The 20,833-nt window shown below is 39.7% G+C and overlaps 1 protein-coding gene across 3 annotated transcripts in view; it reads left to right on the top strand.

Moving 5' to 3' along the window:
• Nucleotides 1–20,833, top strand: part of NMT2 (N-myristoyltransferase 2) — a 55,812-nt gene that overhangs the window by 33,858 nt on the left and 1,121 nt on the right. For all 3 annotated transcript variants that reach the window (XR_004422431.1, XM_033100650.1, XM_033100651.1), the window contains 9 exons: nucleotides 938–1,082; nucleotides 4,303–4,421; nucleotides 4,518–4,609; nucleotides 4,727–4,843; nucleotides 5,929–6,099; nucleotides 7,263–7,371; nucleotides 14,746–14,916; nucleotides 19,086–19,253; nucleotides 20,602–20,739. Coding sequence is in view for 2 of the 3 variants with exons in the window: in XM_033100650.1 (XP_032956541.1) it covers nucleotides 938–1,082; nucleotides 4,303–4,421; nucleotides 4,518–4,609; nucleotides 4,727–4,843; nucleotides 5,929–6,099; nucleotides 7,263–7,371; nucleotides 14,746–14,916; nucleotides 19,086–19,253; nucleotides 20,602–20,739 (1,230 nt within the window). In the remaining variant the exon portion in view is untranslated. The remainder of the gene's footprint in view (nucleotides 1–937; nucleotides 1,083–4,302; nucleotides 4,422–4,517; nucleotides 4,610–4,726; nucleotides 4,844–5,928; nucleotides 6,100–7,262; nucleotides 7,372–14,745; nucleotides 14,917–19,085; nucleotides 19,254–20,601; nucleotides 20,740–20,833) is intronic.

Raw genomic sequence — 20,833 nt, 5'->3', positions numbered from 1 at the left:
TCTAAAACTAATCAGTAATTTTGCATATTGGAAAACTCACTGATTTCCATGTTCAGTTCTGTGCACTACTCTCTCGTGTCCAGGATAGTCTCGTTTTCCATGTAGTCGGACATTATCTGAGGGATTTTTCCAAAAAAAGAATCTTCGGAGATGACAGGAATATTGGCTTTCAGGAAGGAACTTTAGAACTTAAAGGGACTGTCAATTTTATAGACTGAGAATATGTTTTACTTAAAAAGGAGGTTAGTTTCCAACAGGGTTGGGAGAACAGCTAGGGTTGCCCAAGGTCCAAATTCATAGAGGAAAGTGCTCGTCCTTGTTGGAAGGTTTGTCTCTGGAGGAGCATCAGCGTGAGGAGAGGGCAGGGTGTGGTCCAAGAGGAAGGCGTCCTGAAAGGTTTCCTTTCTTGATTCGCTTCCTTCCCAGCTCAGTACTAAATTCAGGTTTCTTTCTTCTTAATGAACTAAAGTCTCCCTTGTCTGCCTAGAAGTGATGCTAGAAGTGATTTCCTTTGTCCCCACATTGCTGCTGCCGAGCATTAACCCTAAGTGACACCAAGGCTGGTGGCTGACTGGCTGTTATCTGACAGTAATGCATGCGTTGCATGTCACACCCTTTTGCTGCTCCGCCCAGAGGAGTAAATGGTGAGGACCATTTGCAGATGGGTGGGAACCTGCAGCAGAGGGTGGTTTGAGTCCCGTTAGAATTCCCACACTATGAGAACCCCATCAAACCTGGAGCGCTATCATTATCTTTAACATAATATGTCTGCTTATGTTTTAATACGGTCGCATACGGGAGCCCAGGGGCCTGACCGGGCGTAGAGGACTGGTCGTTTTTCGGTGTGTAGACTCCAAGGCAGATGCACGTATCTCTGCCCCAGGTTTTATAGCAGCAGCACGTTTCTCATAGTTTGTGTCTGTCTTTGCTCTTCTAGAATCCCACCATTCCAATGCAGAAGTTGCAGGACATCCAGAGAGCAATGGAGCTGTTGTCAGCGTGCCAGGGCCCCGCCAGGAGCATTGACGAGGCTGCCAAACACCGATACCAGTTTTGGGACACACAGCCGGTACCCAAACTAAGTGAGCTCATCTGCCTTTTTTCGTTTTTCCTCCCAAAAGACAAGGCTAACAACAAACAAAACACATAGAAGGGACTTGCCTTCACTTATATAACTTGTTTCATACTACAGATCAGAACTGTAAATAACAGTAATACTTTTCTTCTTAAAATAGAAATATTGGATTATAACCTTGGCCCTCAGTAATAACAATTTTAGTCTAATTTCTAATCCTGTAAAAAATCCAATTTCCCCCACACTTGAAACATAAATGGATTAAAAATACCTATAAAAGAGGGAGTCTCCCCCAGCCCCTGCTTTTTGGTTCTGAGCTTCATGGAGTTGTTTTTCCTATACATAAATTTTTGGCAGTCTCACATGTCAGTTATTCCAAAAGATAGAAAATTTTCCCTATTAACTTACTGCAGTGGAAACTGTTGTGCCGTTTAACAGTAGGATTCCGAACACTCACCAGTGGTGGTAGTTATTACTGATGTGAGAACATTCCAGTATAATCGAGATCGGGATTCCTCGGGAAGGGCCTTGAAAGGGCGTTGGATCCTGTAAGAAGCTGTAGAGTAGGCCTCTTCCCTCACTCAGCGCTTTGCTTCTCCATCACTTCAGTTTCGATAAATATCATTTTACTGTTCCTTTTTCATGTTATGCAAAAAAAGAGGATGATATCAATGCCATGTAAATGTTTATAAATGTATTACAAGCCAAACCTGCTGCACTTTGTATTATGTTTATATGAAGAAAGATTATCGTGTAATTATTTCTGTTTTGCTTTCTTGATTGTTCAAGTTCCAGAATACAATATAAAGGATTAATTGCTATGCAAAACTCTTAATTGCCCCGTTATGTACAAATAATCATTTTCATCACATATAAATCAGGAAACAACAGTCCTTCTCTCTGCCTTCACAGAATGGTTTTCACACTTTTTTGAACTTACTGCTTGTCTCTCACCTGCATCCACCCCAAAGAGCTTAAAAAGCATGAGCTTCAGAGTGTGAAAGAAGGAAGAAAATTTCCTCCCTGCCTTTTCTTTCAGGCTCTAGAAGTGTATTTGATAGTGGAGGAAGACTCTAGAGTGAATTTACAGGATTTTAAATGACATTGAATTGGATGACCATTAGCTGAAAGAATGCATTTTATTGGTCTGAATGTATCGGTTTAGCTGAATGCCACTTGGCAAGCTGCTGGTGGCTTTTAGGTCACTGCGGAGGTGGGGGGGTGGGGGTGAGGGAAGAAAGCCACCTCCAGGGCACCTAAGCCCAGCACACTCTTTGGGAAGATAACCCAGGTACTCACCACATTCGGCCCCTCCCCAAACTCCTGCAGGATTTTCCAGTTCCTAGAAGCCCTGGTGAGGAAGAAGGGGCCTGAGGTAGAGAGAACATGTGCGAGAGACTGTGCCTCTGTGTTTCTCTCCAGAGCCATGTCCCAGTTCAGTCTAAACACAGCCAACTGTTTGCAGCTGCTTGAATGGGATGGTGCCCTGGTGTTGTGCAGACAGACAAGCCCAAGGTCCAAAGGGACTCTGAAGGGAGCAGTTGGGCATCTGGGCACTTGGGCTGACGTGAGGAAGGTATTTGTATGGCCCTGAGCTGGTAGAGTGGAGGTAAGACAAAAGGAACAAGTCAGGGATTAGAAAGAAAGAAGGGTTGTACCGTGGAGCTGGTACAACCTCTGTGGCGTCCACTTGTAAAAAGGTCTGTCATGGTAAGAACCTGTACCTGAGGGTCATTTATTTATTCAGCAGATACTTGGGTTCCTCCCCTTCTGGTTTTATTTATTTGTCTGTTTGTTTTATTGAGATATAATTGACATACAACATTGTATAAGTTTCAGGTATATAACATAATGATTCGGAATATGTCTGTGTTGTGAAATGATCACCACAGTAAGTCTAGTTAACATCCATCACTACAGTTACAGAAATTTTTTTCTTATAATGAGAACTTTTAAGATTTACTCTCTTAGCAACTTTCAAATATACAATACAGTATTGTTAAGTATAGTCACCATGCTCCCAGGACTTATTTGTCTTATAACTGAAAGTTTGTATCTTTTGACTCCCTTCACCCATTTTTCCATCCCTCCCCACCTCCTGCCTCTGACAACCACCAATCTGTTCCCTGTATCTATGAGTTCTTTTTTGTTGTTTTGGTTTTTTTTGTTTTGTTTTAGATTGCACATTTAAGTGAGATCATACAGTGTTTGTCTTTCTCTGTCTGACTTATTTTATTTAGCGAGGTCCATTCTTGTCACAAATGGCAGATCTCCTTTTTGTGGTTGAAAAATATTTAGCAGATATTTGTCGAGTGTCTGTTATTAAATGCCAGGCACTGGGTACACACCAGGGAAACCGTGGTGAGGAAGTAGGATAAGTGGTGGCCACACAGGGTGGGTGCTAAATAAAGGTGGAGGGAGGATATACACCAGGTGGGAAAAAGCTTAGGTCGGGAAGGACGCTGTGAGAAAGAAATGTGTAAGCTTATGTCTGTAAACACGTGACCAGCCCCTTGAAAAGCAGGGCGAGGGCCTTGCAAGTAGAGGGAAGCCCCAGGTGGCCCTGAGCCGGGGCCAGCCTGAGGTCATCGTCATCAGTGTGGCCAAGCCTGGAAGCAGGGTGCCAAGGTGGCCAAGCCAGCAGCAGCCAGTCAGGAGTGTGGGTTTTATCCCAACCACGCTGGGAAGCTGCAGAGAAGGAATTGGAAAAGGGCACCTTTGTGGAAATCGTGGAGACATTTATGATGTGAACTGCACTGCCAGCAGTCCAGGTGGACAGATGTCAACAGCCCTGAAATTAATTTTAGATTTTGCTGGAAGGAGTCAGGGGTCCCTGTAGCCCTTCCCCCTGCCCCAGTTTTTTGAAATGCAGAGTGAAAGAGGAGAATATCTCTAAGGCTGTCGTCCGGCCTGTGCTGTGCCCAGTGGTGCTGGGCGATTAATCTGTAATCTTGGGGTTGAGATGGAGAAATCACTGTCATTTCACTGTACACCTTGTCGTTGGATGACAGAGGATTTCCCCTTTATTGGTGAAATAGTTATTCTCCACCACTATCTTGCTACCCTGTTTAGCTCTAGAGGTGGCTGAAACAATACTGTATTTTGAAAGATTGTATTAAACTAAACATGATTTTGTTTTATGTAATGGACCATTTTGGATCGTCAGCACACTGTCATTGAATATTCTCTCTCTCTGTCTTTCTTCCTCTCTTTCTCTCCCTCTCCAGATGAAGTGATAACATCGCACGGTGCAATTGAAGCAGAGAAAGACAACGTGCGCCGAGAACCCTATTCTTTGCCGCAAGGTTTTATGTGGGACACTTTGGAATTGGGTAATGCCGAAGTGGTGAGTAAAACTCTTAAATTCAATACCTGCGTTCACACAGATGGCTTCTGATTTGGTCCTGAGCACCACAGACAGGACACCTGTTTGATCTTTTAGCTCAAGGAGCTGTACACCTTGCTCAATGAGAATTACGTGGAGGATGACGACAACATGTTCCGATTTGACTATTCGCCCGAGTTCCTGCTCTGGTGAGTCTGGCTGGTCACGTAGGCTGTGGGCGGGCGGGTGGGTTGGCACGTCTCCGTCTGTCCCTGCATTCTTGGACACTAACTGGCACCTGTTTTCCTTGCCTACATTGATTTCAGGGCTCTGCGTCCCCCTGGCTGGCTTCTTCAGTGGCACTGTGGGGTCAGAGTGTCTTCGAACAAAAAACTGGTAGGGTTCATAAGTGCCATCCCAGCAAACATTCGGATTTACGACAGGTACATATTAAAGCTTACCTGTGTCAGTTTTGATATGTTGCTTTTCCAAGAATCACAATTATAATAGGCTTTAAAAATGGCTCCATGCGGGCTATTGATAGTGGGGGAGGTTGTGTGTTGGGGGAAAGGGGTCGACGGGGAACTCTGTACATACTGCTCAGTTTTGCTCTGAACGTAAAACTGCTCTAAAAATTAGTTAATTAATTTTTAAAAGATTTTGGACTGTGAACAACAAAAGAAGGACAACTCTTTCTCTCTCTGCATCTTGGTCTCATACGTGCACACACAGATATGTTTTATGTATTATACATATACACACGCACATATACATGTGTATATATATGTAGCAGAATAAACAAAGCTATAAGTAGGTATTTCAGATTTAAGTAAAACATTACTTTAAAAAATGTATTAGGAGGGATTTGAAAAACTCTTTCTACTCGTAGGATAAGTACATTGCATTTTTGCTCTGCGTCTCCAGCCCAGAAAGTGAAAGCTCTGAGGCCTAATAGGTCTCTTTACGTTTCAGTATATTGGGTTAGCTGATTTACTGCGAAAAGCATTTGATCTCAAGGAATATTGTATGTCCAACGAAATGCCTGTGGACCTGGAACCAGAGCAAGGAGCTGGCTTTGGCGCTCTCGAGGTTTCTAAGCCGTAAGGGCTTAGAACAGCGCTTGTCAGGGATCCTGGAGATGGCATTACATCCAAAGCAGCATCTTAACATACCCAGTTATTGCTATAATTGTATGCATTATAGGAAAAACACATAGAGAAACTTTGAGGCACATCTGATCCAATTTCTAACTGAAAACTTATAAAAGACCCAAATCCTACAATTTATTTAGAACAAGGGGGGTTTGAGTCTCCAGAGTCTAGAGTTGTGATCACTTTGGCAGGTGACTTCGGGGAATGGTGTATCAATCTGAGTTTGTGAAATGTCTAGATGATAGAAGATTTTTTTCTTAAATACTGTGTTAAAGGATGTTTTTCCATTATTCTTTGAAATTTTACGGGTGTTGTCTTATTGTTTTCAATGTTTTCATCTTCTGTTTGTTTTGATTTTTGACATCTTTATTTCTTAGTGTGAAGAAGATGGTTGAAATCAACTTTCTTTGTGTTCATAAGAAATTGAGATCAAAACGGGTAGCCCCAGTGTTAATTCGAGAAATAACTAGAAGAGTGAATTTGGAAGGGATTTTCCAGGCCGTTTATACCGCTGGCGTGGTTCTTCCTAAACCAGTGGCCACATGCAGGTAATATAATAGCAGCACCCTTACCTCACATATTACCTGTACCTAAGCACTGAGCCTCCCTGCCCTCTTGCTAGAATGTTATTCTCCTCACGTGTAGCTCAGAGGGATTTTGGCTCACCCGCGCTCATGTGGTTGGTTGGTAGCAGAGATGGAGACTAGAACCAAGAACCCGAGACCTGCCTTCCTTCAGCTTACAGCCACTTGCATGCTGATGAGCTGAAGTTCTATTTCAGTGTCTCTTCCATTTGAGAGACGAGCACTGGCTCTACCTTGAGGAAACCCAGGGCATTGTGATCTTGAAATGTCCAATATAGTTCCATTTCCCCCCGCTCCTCCAACACTCAGTCTTATACTGTTCGCTGTAGCACTACCAGGAATTATTCCAGAAGCTTGATAAGCAGCAGTTGAAAAGCCCAGACATACCTGTTCACTACGAGTTAGGAGAGGCTTAAGCTCCGTTTTTATGACTCCATCTGCTCTTATCAAGATTTCAAACGTTAATCCAGTGAGAAAATTGTTTATCAAATTGTCACTTAACTAACCTGTTTCTCCTTCCATTTTTATTGACTCAAATAAAACAATACTTAAGGTAAACATAGCATGAAAGATAAAACTATAAAATTACTATCTCCTATTAAATTATTCATAAATAACAGAATAAATAAGAGTTCACAGACATATTTTAATACAAATCATTCATCCTAGTATCTAAAGTGGAATCACTTAAGAAATTTAAGCTAGTTTCTCACAAAGTTGTTTTCTTTGGTGTACGTTATGTAAACACGAAGTCTACTGATTTAGGGGGAATATTTTCATGTTTTTAAACTTTGTGGTTTGCTTTCTATAGAATCAGTGATGGTCATTAAATACTTGCAATTAAATACTGAGCATTATTAATATGACTTGCCATTTTAAGATTCCTCTTTACTAAAACAGATGAAAGGTCACAAACTATAAAGGAACATACTTGTGAGTGCAGGACATATTGTAGATTTAAAAAATGACTGATAAAATAATTGTGTAGAAGGAGGGCCAGCATCGAGCACTGCGCCAGAAACGGTGTAAGTGCTCACTAATGTACTGCAACAGCTGAGCTGAGACGAAGAGCCAAAACTTGCAGAGTTAGAAATCAATCCGATTTTCAAACCTTTATTGTATTCCAGATACTGGCATCGATCACTAAACCCCAGAAAATTGGTAGAAGTGAAATTTTCTCACTTGAGTAGAAATATGACTTTACAGAGAACGATGAAGCTGTACAGACTCCCAGATGTAAGTAAGAACGGTCTGCAGTTTTCCAAGGCTGTAACAACGGAAGCTTTTCATGTAGAAGAGAATTATGTGCAGGAGTCTTAAAAGCTGGCTCCTATATCTGAGGACATGAATACGTACCTAAAAAGACTGCATAGAACTTGGGCGAGAAAAAGTAAGAGCGTTCACTTGGAAATAACCAGTTTGTTTTTTAAAGACTTTTTAGGTTCTTCAGTTTGTGGTTGGATGGGATTGAACTCAAGATACTAAGTTTTGAAAATTTGAGTATTTAGGATCTATTAAATAAGAGGGAAGAAAAGTTCAGACTTCTGATATCTTCACTCAGTGGAATTAAGGCATAAGATTTAGAGGAGAGACCTGGGGAAAGGAAATAATATCTCATTAAATTATCGTATTTTTAAACTAGCAACTTCCCAGTATGAAAAGTTGTCTCTTAATAGGGGAAAAGTTACTTATTTTTATTATTTAAAACAAAAAGTTTTAAAATTTCACCCACCCACCCTCCCCTTGGGCAACCATCAGCTTGTTCTCTATACCCGTAGATCTGTTTCTGTTTTATTTATTCATTGGTTTTGTTTTTTTAGATTCCACATATAAGTGCAATCATACAGTATTTGTCTTTATCTATCTGACTTATTTCACTCAGCACAATACCCTCTAGGTCCATCCATGTTGTTGCAAATGGCAGGATTTCATTCTTTTTTACAATATTCCATTGTAAAATTTTAATGTGCTTAGCTTGAATGGTGTATTCGCTGTCTATTACTGCGTAACAAATGACTACCAACGCAGCAGCTTGAAACAACACATTTACTATCTCCCAGGTTCTGTGGATCAGGAATGAAGGCACAGCTTAGCTGAGGCCTCTGCTTCAGGGTCTCTCATGAAGCTGCCATCTGGTGTGAACCAGGGCTGGGTCTCATCTCAAAACTTGACAGGGATGGATCCACGTCCAAGCTCACAGGGCATTGGTAGGCTTGAGTTCCTTGTGGGCATTTGGACTGAGGACCTCTGTTCCGTTCTGGCTGTCAGCCAGAGGCTACCTCGGGTCTTTGTCCCATGGGATTCTCCCCAGGGCGGCTGGCAGCTTGCTTCATCAAAGCCAGTGAGGAGAGAGTCTACAGAGAGAATCTCCCAGCAAGATTAGAACCTTATTCTCAATTCACAAAGGTGACATCCAGTCACCGTTGCCATATTTCATCAGTTAGACACAAGTAAGTCACACACATGTCTCAGCCACACTTGAGAGGAGTGGATCACAAGGGCGTGAATACCACCAGGAGGCAGACACCCCCCGGGGGCCACCCTAGAATCTGTCCGCAACCAGTGGGATCTTGTATTTGAAGTTATGATTTCTCCAGAGTTCTTTCGGTGGGGGTATTTACAAAGTGGTTTAGTAGATCTTTTTTTTGACTGGGTTGAGGAATTCATGTGGAATGTAGCCATGTTCCTCTTCAACATGGTGAGGGTTTCACCTGTCATGGCCGTTCTTGGGGCAGCAGACTCCAGTTCCTTCTGTCTTTCGGCCAGTTGTGTGTCTGCCAAATGCACGTCATCAGTGACTGCATGAATTAATGTCTTCTGATGCTAGATGAGAATCACCTAGCGTCTGACCTTAGGCAGAATTTAGTAAGGAGAGAAGTGGAAGGGAAGGAAAGCAGGGTCGTTGTTGGAAGTCTCAGGGTCGTCATTCTCGGGCTTCGTGACCTGGCAGAGGGCTCAGAAGGCTTGTCCTCCTCTTCTGTCCTCGTTGTTGTTGCGGGCAGTGGGGGCTTGAATTAATGAGCCCACTGCCTCTCTGTGAGGCCCAGGAGGGCAGGGGAACCATAGATCAGAACAGATGGAAATAAAAAATGCAGGTGACACGAAGCAGGAGGGTCATTACAACCTGGGGAAGAAGGAGCAGGCCTCTCAAGCTAGGGTGGCAAAAAGGAAGTTGAGAGCAGGGAGGTGTATGCTCTGAAATGGAGAAATAGGAACATGTTCAGAGAAGTCACACTAGCGTCATGACAACCAACATTTATTCTTTTGAAGCTAGAAATAATTTCTGCTAACGGCCAAGATCCTGAGCAACTGAGAGGGACAGTCACAGGGGCACAAATGGCAGAGAGAAAAGGGGCGCAGCACATAGCTGAGATGAAATACCTCCTCTACAGGCACCGTTGATTCTCACCGTCCTCCTTGGCCGGTTGTTAACTACTTTGTTATCTGTGGGTTGAATTAAAAACTTCAAAAACTCATAGATACAGAGAAGTTTAATGGTTACCAGAGGAAAAGAGAGGCGGGGGGATGGTAGAAGAGGGTGGAGGGGGCCAAATATATGGTGACAGAAGGAGATTTGACTTTGGGTGGTGAATGCACAATGCAATATATAGATGATGTGTTACAGAATTGTACGCTTGAAACCTATGTAATTTTACTAACCAATTCACCCCAATACATTTAATTAAAAAATGTAAAAAACGAAACAACAACAGCAACAAAAAACTTCAGGCATGCCTACTTTTTCACTAGGAGCTAACGCTATTCTACTTTGGTCTCCCGAAATTTCAGCGTAGTCTAGTTTGCTTCTGAGGAAACTGCCCACTTACACATAGGTTGCCTAAAATGGAATGAAGAATAAGGAGTTTTTCATACCTATCATTGATTTATTCAGGATGATTAGAATTAGAGGTAAAAGTATTTTTGATTTGACGTTGTCCATCAGTCTTTATGTTTTTGTACAAGAAGCAACTCAGATAACAAAATTTTAACAAGTTGGTAATAAATCACTGGTGAGGCATTGGTTTTTATTTCCCTCATAAACTGAAATTTATAAAGTGCTCTTATGTATGCTTTGAAGTGGGTACTTCTTATCCCCATTTTACTGATGGAAAAACCGAGGCTCCTGAAGGTTGACACTTAGACAAGGGCCTGTCACTCTTAAGTGAAGGACTTAGGATGCAGGCCCCAGACGTCCATGTTTCTCTAGTTAGATCCCTTCGCTTCTGCTGTCGCCTCTAACACACCTGCTGTGGGGGCATCATGTCCCCGTGCCACCAGATGTCTCCGTGTAGTCATTAGAGCGTAGGTTAGAGCGGGAAAGGATGATTGTCAAGGTCCAACTAGCTCTTGTGGGCACGTTCCAGTCTCTCTTCCTCCTCTTAAATCTCAGAGACGGGAAGAAAAATGAAGAGTAAATTAATGGGAGAAAAAAAAAAGAGAGGGTAGAAGAGATGAAGGGACAGATACTGAAGAACTGGAATGTGCTGACAGCTATCTCTTCAGACCACCTGCTCCTCTCACAGGGCCCCGATGGCTGACACCACTGCCAGCAGTCTCCTCATGAAGGACCATTTGGACCATTCAGTATAAACAGAAGAACCTTACTGAGTACGACTTGCGTTCTGTCGAGCACTATCATTTTCTGATTCCTCGTTACTGTTTCTGCTTGTGGTACCTGCTTTATACCTTTTCCGTGGACTTTTGAATACAAGAGCCTACTTTTACTATGGCCAGCATCATGCTGGACATTGAAGCCCCATAATCTCATTTACTGCCGTAACGATCAGAGGAGGGCAGACCATTTTCCCCACTTCACAGAAGAGGACGTGGACACACCAGGCTGTTTTGCCCAGAACAGGACCACCCTGGAGCCCGGGTCATTAGCTACCACTATCTAAAATACTAAGGTTTTTCCAAGAGTAACGCATTGCTCTACCCTTTAAACGTTTGCTTTGTTTTTAATTTGGTATCGAGCATTTCCAAACAAAATTTTTTGTTGTTGTTTTGTCAATGCTTTTAAAGGTGAAGGAATGTGACGCAGATAAAGAGCAGGAGTCAGATTAATCTCCCAGCATCTTTCCACTGTGTTGCAAGGACACGCTTGTAAAGACGTGCTAAACGCATGAGATGGTCCAGTTTAGTACAGCAGATGATTGTTGTAGTGCTGAGTGTCCTACCGCTCCTTTTTTAAAATCAAATAACCATAATCATCGCTTACATCTCTACTCTGGAATCTTGGCTCGAAAACAGTTCACGCCACATAGTTTGACAGAGAACAACATTGCTTCTGTATTTTGATAGACTCTGAGCTTTATTTCCTTGTGCCCTAAACAGATTTTACACACGTTTCAAAATACATAAAGTCCAACGAGAATTGCATCTTATTGGACCATGGGAAAATAAGTCTTTATTAAGATATAATTTGCTTATGAAATTTAAGATTTTCTCAGTTACTGGAAATGTTTTCTTGCTTTTTATTGAATGCTCAGAAACATTACCACTCCATTCTTTCAGGTTATGCCAAAGCTTGTCATTTTTATCTAGGCTTAACGTTCGTCCCACCTCTTCCTGAGCACAACAGCTATAATTTAAGTGTTTGTTTTACATTTTAAAATGTATTTCATGCTTCCATGGTTTGTTTTGTTTTGTTTTTGGTTTTTGTTTGGAGAGTTTGTGATTTCATGAATTTAGAAAGATGCAAGTTTAGGCCCTGAAATAACTATTCATTGTTAGTCAGCAGAAGTAAAGATTCTCCCCATTTTCTAGGATCTTATATTTTTTTAATAGCTGATATAGTCTGATGTTCTCTGCTGTAATGCTTCTGTAAAAACTTGAAGTGCTTATAAATTGCTAAGTTTATATACTTTCTCCCTGCGTATTTGCTCAAACATACTGTTTCACTGAGTCTTCCTTATCTAAATTCTACTACCCACTTTACTGACCTTCAGAGACTTGAGATAGCAGTTCTCAGAGGTCCAAAGATCTCTGGAAGTCCCCGAGGCCCTTTCAGGGGGTCCATGAAGTCAACACTATTTCTATAATAATAATGAAACATAATTTGCATTTTTTTTTTACTTTCATTATCTTACATGTTTACTATGAAGTCTTCCAGACACTATATGAAATGTGTACTTATACATTCTTTTGTTTTAAAATTCTAATTTAATTTCTGATATGACAAATACAGATAGATATAACCACATAAGCAAAGCTCTTTGTGAGTACACAATAATCTTTAAGAGTGTAAAGCGGGGGAGGGCAGACCAAAATATTTGAGAACAGCTGCTTTAAGGATGTCTGCTGGGCCAAAGATGTTGATTTTAGTGATTTCATAGTATGAATATTCAGTGCACGAGAACTATGCTACAGAAGAATATTTTGCTTTAGAAAGAAGTTGGCAAGCCTTTTCTTCATTATTGTTCTTTATTCACAGATATCGTATATCCTATTGCTTTCATTAATTAATCTAATTGCTAAATACTGTTGATTGTTAACTGAAACAGTAACAAAAGAAAAAAGTCTTAATATTGAGAAAGGCTGTTTAAAATTTATCAAGGTTGTCCTCATAGCAGAAAATAATCTTCTTTAATAACTGCAGTATGCATTCTATATGGTTTTGGTCTTCCCACTAGCATTTAGAAATGTATATTTACATGTATATTTAACAATATTAAAGGTATATTTAACAGTATTTAGAAATCACATAGGTTTCACCTTCCAGTGACTTGTAATATAAAAATTGACTAAAATTGGCTCGGGGAAACAAAAGAAAAATAGAGCTTCATGCTTGGTTTGCACATAAATGGCAGGCCACAGAAGTGTCATCTTTCTATAGCTAACAGGGACTTTTTGCCATGTCTGCAGCCTTTACCTCACCTTATTGGATAAGTGATTGTGGTACAAAACTCAGGAATTCATTCAGCACATTCTCAGGCTGTTACTGCCCTGCTTTCCTGAAGGGTTAAGCCTTGGATGGAAGCCCGGACCTGGAGATCCACAGAAAGACTAGAAGTACAAGTTCTCCATTATATGTAAAGCACTGAAATTCTCAATTTAGACTATTAAACTGTATTTTAGCTGCATGACTGTCTTTATAGATTACGTAAATCACAACTGAGTGGCACATACTATATACTAAGCTAAGGGCTATTAGGTCTGTAAATACAAAGATCGCATCTCCCATCCCCCACCTCCCACTAATCAATAATCAATCAGCATTCTTTGTCATGGAACCTTAGAAACCTCAGTGCAACTATTAACATTGAGCAGAGCTGGCATGCAAGATGAAAACCTATTGTATTTTACCTTGCCTTCTGCCATACTGCTAGTCTGGGGCATGCAGGAATCGTAATGATCTAATTTTAGAGGCAGCTTTTAGTTTTTAAGTATGTAGAAATAATTAGGATTGAAAAGGTGGAATAGCAATATTTACATACAACCGTGTTTCCCCGAAAATAAGACCTAGTCATCAGCTGTAATGCGTCTTTTGGAGCAAACATTAATATAAGACCCAGTCTTATTTTACTATAAGACCAGGTATAATATATAATATAATATAATATAATATAGTATAATGTAATGTAATATAATATAATATAAACCAGGTCTTACATTAATGTTTGCTCCAAAAGATGCATTAGAGTTGATGGTCCGGCTAGGTCTTATTTTTCAGGGAAACACGGACGTTATCGCTCAAAGTGTATCCAATGTTTCAAGAAAAAATCAAGTTAACTGGAAAAATGAAATTGTTTATGTAAGGTTTTAATATTTTTGTTTCACAAACAAGCAAATGGAATGGGTTTTCTCACTTCTCAGCCTGAGTGTCCTAGTGTCTGGATAATCCCTAGAGAGCTAAGTGATGTCTGGAGCTCTTTTAAGGACAGGAAGTTGAACAAATACAAATGCCCTCACCTTTAGGTTATTTTATTCCTGTGGCCTGATCGAAAAATTGTGACGCTCTGCAAGGATGGATTCAAATGCCTATCGTGTCACCTTTTAATCAAAAGATGACATGAGAGGCTAGGGTCAGTCGTTGGCAGCCAGCCATTTGCCTAATTTAGAAAATGCTTGGCTATGAAAATGCTTCCCTTCCCATTCTGATCAATATGCTTGCCTTTCATTTCATTTTTGTTGTTCATGAGAACAAAATAGCTACATCCTTTTCACAGGCCATTGAATGAAATAAGTGTCTCAACTCTTTTCAACTGTGTTTTCAAAATGTCAGACAGGGAAATTTTAAAGCATAATACTCCAGAGCACATGCTAAGGTTGCTCTGCCCTCTTATGTAGGCTGTTAAAATTCTTGGCATTGGTATACAGATCAGCCAGGTATGTCCCTTTGATTCTGTTTGGGTCGTGGGCAGTACCGACCAAAGACCTGGCACACACAGATAAGATACAGCACATTGTCCAGCATATGTTCTAACTTAGTGCTTCTGGAAGTTTAATGTGGGAATCTTATTAAATGGCAGGGTCTGGCTTGGTAGCTCTGGGGTGGGCCAAGAGTTGCAGTTCCAACAAGCTGGTCTGCTGATCACACTGAGTGCAAAGGACTTTTACTCCTCTTCTATGTACGCTTCCCAATTGGTTTTGTTTTTCGCTCTAATCAAGGTGACAAAGACTTCAGGCTTGAGACCGATGGAACCAAGAGATATCAAAGAAGTTCGAGAATTAACCAACAGTTACCTGAAGCGGTTTCATCTCGCTCCAGTGATGGATGAAGAGGAAGTAGCCCACTGGTTCCTCCCCCAGGAGCACATTATTGACACGTTTGTAGTGGAGGTAAAGAGAAGTTGATACGACAGTACAGGGAATTACAGAAGTACCGGGCCGTTGAGTCAGCTTTCCAAAAAGACCATGGAATGCCCACCTGTCTCTTCTTCCTCCATGACTTAGGGAGTCGATACCAGATTTCTGTAGACCCAGGTTTTCTTCTTACAGTTTCCATTCCTGGATAAGAGCATACTTTTACTACTTATGAGTGGGAAATCAGGATACTTTTCTGTTATCTGTGCAATTGCGGCTTTTCTCAGTGTTGAAGAAGCCAATTTGGATGACCACCTTTGAGGCAGATATATTCCAAACTTTAATATTCCTTTGGTTTTGCAAAACTGGTTGGAAATGAACTGCCTTTGGTTGAGATGGCATAATTCAACCTCTTAACCCTTGTTCAGAGGAGGGAAGGAAGAGGAACCGTCTAGATTTTCTGTTTATTGGTTATATGAGTTTAACATAGTGCTTTTTAAACCTTTTTTTTTAAAAAAAAAGCTTGGAATTTGTTGTTCCAATGACATTTCACTTAGAATCTCCTTTGGTTGAAGTGGGATTGGGTTGAGAAGTTGGGATTTAATCTGATCAGTACTTACAGGAGAGAAAGGAGCAAGGAGGCCCCTTAGGAACAACTGTAGTGGTCTGTTTGCCGTTCAGTTGTAAGCACTGAGCCAGAAGTGTATTTTCAGCATTATCAGATATTGTCTGGATGTAGGATTATGGCCAAGCTAGGGCAATAATGGTGGGAGAGACAGAGTGAATTTAGGGGACCTTTCTGGGGAACAATTGAGCGGTCTTTTTTTTTAAGATTTTATTGGGGAACAGTGTGAATTTTCCCAGGACCCCTCAACTCCAAGTCAAGTTGTTGTCCTTTCAATCTTAGTTATGGAGAGCACAGCTTAGCTCCAGGTCCAGTTGCCATTGTTAGTTGCAGGGGGCATAGCCCATCATCCCTTGCAGGAGTCAAACAGGCAACCTTGTGGTTGAGAGGACGTGCTCCAACCAACTGAGCCATCTGGGAGCTCAGCGGCAGCTCAGCTCAAGGTGCCGTGTTCAATCTTAGTTGCAGGGGGCGCAGCCCACCATCCCTTGTAGGAGTCGAACTGGCAGCCTTGTGGTTCAGAGCCCACTGGCCCATGTGGGAATTGAACCAGCAGCCTTCGGTGTTAGGAGCATGGAGCTCCAACCTCCTGAGCCACCGGCCGGCCGCAGTATAATTCTTTAAATGTTTGCTAGAATTCTCCAGTTGAAACCATCTGACCTTAGAGAATTTTTTTTTGTTAAAATCATGAATTCAATTTCTTTAATAGTATAGGACAATTCAGATAATTTATTTCATCTTGAATAAGTGTTAATAGTTTGTGATATTTTGAGGAATTGGTTCATTTCTTCTAAATTGTCAAATTTATAATTACTCCCGTGTTATTCTTTTAATGGATATAGGATCTGTAATCATAAACCTTATTTTATTCCTGTTATTGATGATTCATATCTTCTCTTTATTTTTGTCAGTCTTGCTAGCATCGTATCTATTTTATTGATTTTTCCCCCCAAATAACCAGGCTTTTGTTTCATTGATTTTCTCTGTTTTCCTATTTTCAGTGTTATTGATTTCTGATATTATGTTTATTTCCTTCCTTCTGCTTGCTTTGGGTTTATTTTGCTCTTCTTTTTCTCGTTCCTTGAGGGAGGGATTTAGATTATTATGACCTTTCCTTGTTATAGTGTAAGCATTTAGTTCTGTAACTGTCCCTCTCTGCACTGCTTTCGCTTTATCCTAAATATTTTGGTATGTTGTATTTTCATTTTCATTCAGTTCCATATATTTTTTAATTTCCTTTGAGTCTTCCTCTTTGGCCTGTGGATTACGTACAATTCTGTTGTGCAATTTTGATGTATTTAGAGATTTCCTATTAATTTCTGGTTTCATTCCATTATTGTTGGCAAACACACTCTGTATGATTTTACCTCTGTTAAGATTCTTGAGGTCTTTTTAGGGCACTATCTTGCTGAATGTTTGTGTGTGTGTGTGTGTGTGTGTGTGTGTGTGTGTGTGTGTGTGTGTGTGAAACTTTAGGCAGAGTGTTCTGTATATGCCAATTATACCTGTTGATTGTGTTTATTAAGATTTTCTAAATCCTTGTTGATTTTCTTTCTAGTAGTTCCAACAGTTGATGAGAGAGGTGTGAAAGTCCCCAACTATAATTGTAGATTTGTCCATTTCTCCTTCCAGAGCTGTCAGTTTTTCTTGATGTATTCTGAGGGTCTTGTTTGGTACTTATACATTTAGGAATTTTATATCTTCTTAGTGGATCGGTCTTTTATTATCATGTAATACCCCCTTTTCTCTAGTAATTTTCTTTGCTAATCTTAAAGGTATGTCTGCTAGCAACACATTCTTCTGGTTTTCATTTGTCTGAGAATATCCTTATTTCCTCTACATTCCCGAAGGATAGTTGCACCAGATAATAGAAGTCAACAGTTTATGGTTCTTTTCTTTCAGCACTTAAAAAATGTTATGTCTCTTCCTTCTGGCCTCTGTGATTTCAGGTGAGATATTTGCTGTCAGTTGAATTGGTATTCTGTAAGCAATGCTTTCTTTCTTTTTGGCTACTTTCAAGATTTTTTTCTCTCTTTAGTTTTTGGAAATTCAGTTATGATGTGTCTTGGAGTGGATTTCTTTGAGTTTATCCTGTTTACTCAGCTTCTTGGATCTATTGTGTATATTTTGCCAAATTTGGGGGGTTTTCTTCAAATACCCCATGTTTTCTCCTTTACTTCTGGGACTTCAGTGATATGAATGTTGTATCTTTTGTTATTGTCCCACAGATCCCTGAGACATAATTCATTTATTTTTCAGTCTGTTTTCTCTCTTTTGTTCAGATTGGGTAAATTCTACTGAATTCTTCAAGTTCAGTGATTCTTTTCCTCTGTCATCTCTACTCTATATACGAATAAGCCCATCCAGTGAGGTTTTTTTTTTTTTAATTTCTACTTTAGTATTTTTTAAGTTGAAAATCTTTATTAAAGCTGAAAGTTTAGGTGTTTGATTCATCTTTAATGGTGAGCTGCTAATACAGCACAATAATCACTTTAGCTTAATGTCTCTAATTTCTTAATGTCTAAAAAAAGGTTTAATGTATCAGAAGTGCTCAAAAAACAGATAATCCATCCTTATGGAATTATCTTTTCTGCTGAAAGAAATACTAGCAATGGCATGCATGTGGTCTAGCCTCCTCAGCTGTATAATTCAAACATGTCCTACTTTGAATTACATGCAAACTGCATAGACCACCACAGCTATTAAAATAACCCAAGCAATACTGGCTAATAGGGTTTCCAGGTGGGAATTCCTGCCCGTTCTCAGGAATTTTTTTTGCTTTCCCGTTCCCGAATCCTGAGAAAAGTTGGTTGGGAAATCGGGAAAATAGGTGGTTGGTAGTATCGGCCGTCACTGTGTGGAAACGATTCATCATGGAGAACAGAAAACAGTTTATATCTCGGGATTCGGGAATGGAAGAGCGAAAAAAATTACTGAGAACGGGTGGGAATTCCCGCCTGGAAACCCTACTGGCTAATTTCTTATATTCAGATGTACCAATGACGATGAAATCAATACCACTTTTGCATCTCTTTTGATTTTTGATAGCTTCAGATTTCCTGTTATTCACATATGTATGTTTTGCTGTAGTATCAGTGCCTTTCACAAGCCTCTAAAAACAGCTCCCAAACTCTATCCAACTTCACTTTAAACCAATAAAATTCTCACCTTGTGCCAAGAAGATGGTAGATGTTATACAGCATCTTTTAGATGGAGAAGGTAGTCTTCTAATCCTCAGTACTCTTCTGTCAAAACAATACATGTGCTTTGACCACTTTTCCATAAGTCCAGAGAGATTTATTAGTCATCCCAAGGGAAGCTTTCATTTTACAACATTGTTTTTGTTAGATCTTTATGCAAATCGTTAACTGGCACTCAGGCTAAGGTTCCAGCCCTTCTTGGTCTCTACCCAACATACTCCACAGGGCTCCAAGTCAGACTGCCGAGACAGACATGAGTTGTTGCTCTTTTGCTGTAACAGAAGTCACAGTGTAGATCACAAAGATCAAAAAGTTAGCTAAAATGCACGGATGAGATGTGTTCTCGGAGGTATTTGCCTGACACTACCTTTGTTCTTCAGAACTCCAGTGGGAAGCTAACTGACTTCCTGAGCTTCTACACACTCCCGTCCACAGTCATGCACCACCCCGCTCACCAGAGCCTCAAAGCTGCCTACTCCTTTTACAACATTCACACAGAGACACCCCTGCTGGACCTCATGAACGACGCGCTCATTATAGCTAAACTGGTGAGCAATTCACTCCCTTTTGTCCCATTTCTCCAAATATGTGTGTCCAAGTATAGAATGCATCTTACTGTATTTTACATCTTACTGTGAAATTCATTTGAGATATTTTTTACTGTTGACCATGAGTCAAAGGAAGAATTTTGATAAGTGTCTTTTAAAACTATAGTGACTATTTTCTTCATTAATTCTATTGCAGCTTAACCAGAAAGACATTTTGTACAAATTAGAAACTTTTAACCCTTATATAAGACTACAGAAAACCCCTAATAAAAGTAAAGTAAGAAAAATACATGAGTGATTATGTTGCAGTGAATAATTAGCAAAAGTAGGTCTTTTTCTTCATCTAAATCATCTCTGAATTTTAAAATGAAAAGAATTTTATTTTTAAAATTAAGAGGATTATTGTTAAAATTAACAGAATTTAAAATGAAAGGAATTAAATTCAAAATGTGCCTTGCTATAGTAACATAATTTTTCTTTATCTTTGGTGTAGTCGTTAGGACAATTGTTAAATTCTTGCTACAAATAAACATTTTCCTTTAAAAAGAAATGAAATCAGCTGGCAGATACATTTTAATGTAATTATTGAAAGTGAGAAATATTATTGAGAAATTCGGACCAACACATCAGAAGTGTCTTCCTTGCATTTATCTAGTATTTAATAATTGAAAACAGTTTTTTGAAAAGTTATTACTATTGGATCCCCAAATCAACATTATCCTCTGATGCTTTGATCCTATTGCTCATTTTCAACTATTTCTCCAAAAAGGCCTATTAAGTTATTTAAGGTAAAAGCCAAAAGAAATAGAAATTTAGGTGCTTCCACCTATATTACATTTCGCATAGTATTATCTAACATTTAAAAGAAATTAGATTTTTACTATTAAAATTTTACTAAATTTATTTCTCAGAGTCAGCCCAAGACAAATATACTATTTAAAGTTTTTACATCTTTGCTTTCTTGGATATAGCTTCAGCTAAGTCAACGCTGAGACCAGTAACTAACAGTCCTGGAGATGGAGCCATCTAGGCAACTGTTCCTTCTAAAACAGGGACAAAATATTTTCTGAAATTTTAATAATTACTTTATGTCAGTGTTAGCTAGGCATACTATTTTTCAATTCAGCATTTCTGGATAATCTTGCTGACTTCATTAGATTCACTGCTAGATGTATAAGACATTTTTAATTGAATTCTTAACCTATACTGTGTATCGCTGACATTAAACCTTATTATAAATGCATATTCAGGTTATTGGTAGAGGAATTAAATGTTCTCCTGAAATGCATACAATAGCAAATGCTCGTCCTTTGAAATTTTAAATGTTAAATTCTTTTTACATTGGCAGAAAGGATTTGATGTATTCAATGCACTAGATTTGATGGAAAATAAGACATTCTTGGAAAAACTCAAGTTTGGTATAGGAGATGGCAATTTACACTATTACTTGTACAATTGGAGGTGTCCAGGAACAGATTCTGAAAAGGTATGAGAAGTTGATATACCCTTTGTAAATGTTAACAAATTTACCAAGGAAATTCCATACTTGCTTCCCTTAGGATTGTTAAGTTTTTTAGTAG

Source organism: Rhinolophus ferrumequinum (genome assembly GCF_004115265.2).
Source record: "Rhinolophus ferrumequinum isolate MPI-CBG mRhiFer1 chromosome 5 unlocalized genomic scaffold, mRhiFer1_v1.p scaffold_110_arrow_ctg1, whole genome shotgun sequence".
Classification (NCBI taxonomy): domain Eukaryota; kingdom Metazoa; phylum Chordata; class Mammalia; order Chiroptera; family Rhinolophidae; genus Rhinolophus; species Rhinolophus ferrumequinum.
This window is presented reverse-complemented; position numbering and strand designations above follow the sequence as displayed.